General features: G+C 33.5%; 1 protein-coding gene across 1 annotated transcript in view; it reads left to right on the top strand.

Moving 5' to 3' along the window:
- The window catches only part of LOC111086656, a 102,302-nt gene that overhangs the window by 14,028 nt on the left and 85,030 nt on the right, over positions 1 to 3,244 (top strand). Inside the window, exons 2-3 of the mRNA XM_022390409.1 lie at positions 2,492 to 2,559; positions 2,865 to 2,951. Coding sequence (XP_022246117.1) covers positions 2,492 to 2,559; positions 2,865 to 2,951 — 155 coding nt within the window. The remainder of the gene's footprint in view (positions 1 to 2,491; positions 2,560 to 2,864; positions 2,952 to 3,244) is intronic.

The raw sequence follows: 3,244 nt of genomic DNA, 5'->3' as shown, positions 1-3,244 counted from the left end.
TAAACGCTAGACCATTCATGAAGGAACAGGATATTTCTAGAAGGACGTGGCGTGATAGTAGTCACGTGACCTCGCTGACGCAACAATAACCTTGCAAAATCTGCAGTATTATAGCCATGTCAGCTACGAACAGTCCAAGTGTTACCTCCAAAGAATGACACAGAAAAAAGGCACAAAACGAAATCAACATAACGATTTTCTTGATCACACGTTACTTGAAAACGGCACATATGATTATATACTACACAAATCACACCATCCTACGTTATGAGTTCTCGGCAGTTTTGTTACAGAATAAACTAATAGAAAGTAAACACATGCCACACCAGCATGTTAAAAGGACATAAAACAAAAGTCTCTAATGTTAAGAAGAATGTCTACCATATTGTTAAACCATATACCTAAAGTACTATACCTAAATTTATTAGCTATTTGATTAGAAATGTATGTAAATTTTCTGGTCGTGTTGCTGAAAATGGTATATAAAAACTTCTGTGTTTTTCAAAAATTACACGCGGATTTTCCAAATGCATTATCCCTAAACTTGTATGGATTTTTAGTTGTATTGTTAAATAGCATACGTGGATCTAGCTCTGTCTAAAGGAAGTTAGTGAATATTTTCTACATGTTTTATTGCTATATTAATATTTTAATACTACATTACTATTATTTATGTACATTTTAGGTCACATGGATTATATAGCTGTGTCATCAGTTAGTTGATGTGGATTTTCTACTAAGTTATATAGGTTTTTTACGTGTGTTTTTAAAGAGTGTGTGTATCTTCTATTGTGTAATTAGGAAGTTAACGTGGGTTTTCTAGATGCATTGTTACTAAACGTATATATATTGTATCGTTAAGATATACTTGCTTCTTTTCTAACTGTGAAATGTAGAAGTAAACGTAAATCTGTAGCTGTGTACTTAAGAACACAAGTAGGTTGCTTAGTTTATTCGTTAAAACTAGAGTAAAAATACCCGCGTTCTGCTGCAGGGTTTAAAGTTTCTCTTATAATTTACATAGGCCTCAATATATAGATCAAGTTCCTCTTTTACCTCCAGTTACTCTGTCTGTATCCTAAAACAAATCCCCTTAAAACACCTGCCCGTGGTACCCGAGCACATGTGCCACGTTTGGTCCCGCTATCTTGTGAATGGAAGTATGAACACCGTTTCAAACATGGTGCCCACGTGCTCTCTTAAGAACATAAAACCCAATGCCAGATTCGAGTTCTCTAAACATGTAAAACAATTCCTAGACCCCATCATACTTGGGTGAATTTTCTGGGAGTGTTTTAACTCCACTTGGTACCCCTTTCGTAGGGGGGATAGGTCATAAAGATAAAAACATCCCCCTGTAGCATCCCGAGTCCACTTAGCAAGTTCAGTCCTACGAGCTCCAACACTGTGGAGGGGTTTGCAGACAAACAAAGTTCACAAATACAAAACATGAATTAATATAGGATGCACACAAAGAGTTTCTAGCCGTTTTTAAAAAGAAGTAGATGTAAATTTTTAGCTAAGTTGCTACAAAATACGGGTAGGTTTTTTTAACAGTACCTGTACATGTTCTTGTTGAATAGAAGTGGGTTTTAACTATGTTATGAAGAAGTACAAACAAGAAGAACCACTAGATGTATTTTACGAAGTATGTGTAGTTTTTTTGTTTGTGGTTGTTAAGAAGAACGTATCAGTTATCAGGTTTTGTTGTACAGGTAGATATTTGTAATTGAAAATTACGTTTGTATTTTCCACCTGTGTCTTTATTAAGAGCTACATTTTGATTTTGTAACTCTACTACTAAGAAGCACATGTAGATGTTTTAGCTCTGCATATTGTTAATAGATACAGCGGATTTTCTTCTTATTAATAACAAGTACATTTTGGACTTTCTTGTTGTGATGCTGGTAACCAAATTTAATACATGGGATTTTCAATTGTTTTGTTATACGTAAATGTTTCTTTGCTGACCAATACGTACATGCAAATGTTCTAGTAGTGTTGTTGACACGTTCAAGTGGTTTTTTTTACCCTGTTGTTAAGACATTTAAGTGTTTTTTTAACCCTGTTGTTAAGACGTTCATGGTGGTTTTATAGCTCTATTATTAAGACATTCACGTGGTTATCTAGCAGTTTTGTTAGGAACTACACATGCATTTTCTATATCAGTATTGTGAAGAAGGACGTTGTGGATTTTCCAATTGTATTTGTAGGAAGTAAATAAAGAACGTTTAATTCTATTGTTCTTCAAAATTCCTTGGGAGCATTTTCAAAAGTTCGTTGCAAGGATTATTGTAATAGTATGATTTAGCCATTAACTTCAAACAGCAAGAATACAACCAATAAACAGCATACATAAGCATTTAAAAAACAGTTAATAAGAAACATGTGTTACTATAATTATTTCGTTTTCAATTAAAGTAGTTTATAGTTTTAGTTACTCAGAATAAAATGTCTAGATGCGAGCTCTTATCTATGTTCCACTTCTCAGGTAGAAATACTACTTTCAAATGAAGCCGAGAGAAAGGAATTTTATGCTGTTTTGGAGTCTTATAGTGAGTAAGTATCGCCTTGTGTATTGTTCGTATCTGTTTATCAACGTATACAATAGTTACAGCTGTATCTAAAATCAGCTTTTGTTTATTGTAGCTAGAGGCACATTTTTATATTGCCCAGTCTGCAACTTCTTTCCTTGTTTTACATTTAATCGAAGGTATAAAGAAATTAACGATATCTTCATTTTATAAGTTTTGGTGTTGCTTTCTGTTTGTAGGAAGATATGCACCTAATTCAAGGATCCACAGAAGTGCAAATATTTGTGGTTAGACACGTGTTAATTAAATCGTTTGTGCTTTTTTTTTCAGCAAACGAGCTACAATTGAAGAGTTGGTTGCTCACCTTCGTCATGTTGTTAATTTACCCGAACGACTTACTTTGTTTGATGATATTCGGTAAGATTTTCTTCGTTTATCTCTATCGAAATCTCTACAAATATTTTAGTAAAATGTAGAACACTTAATGATTTACATAAAAATAAAATATAATTACAACAGGAGTAATTGTTAATTTAAGTAATTTAACAGAACATGTGTATAACAGAATAGCACTCTGCTAAAACCAGACAGAAATTGGTAAATAATAGGCGCTAATATAGCGTGTGGTCTACAAAGATATTGTTACGACATCGAGGTCACGTGACTAATATCACGTCACGTTTTTCTCGAACATTCACGTCCTTTCCTTA

The sequence above is a fragment of the Limulus polyphemus genome, unplaced genomic scaffold, assembly GCF_000517525.1.
Source record: "Limulus polyphemus unplaced genomic scaffold, Limulus_polyphemus-2.1.2 Scaffold1299, whole genome shotgun sequence".
Classification (NCBI taxonomy): domain Eukaryota; kingdom Metazoa; phylum Arthropoda; class Merostomata; order Xiphosura; family Limulidae; genus Limulus; species Limulus polyphemus.
This window is presented reverse-complemented; position numbering and strand designations above follow the sequence as displayed.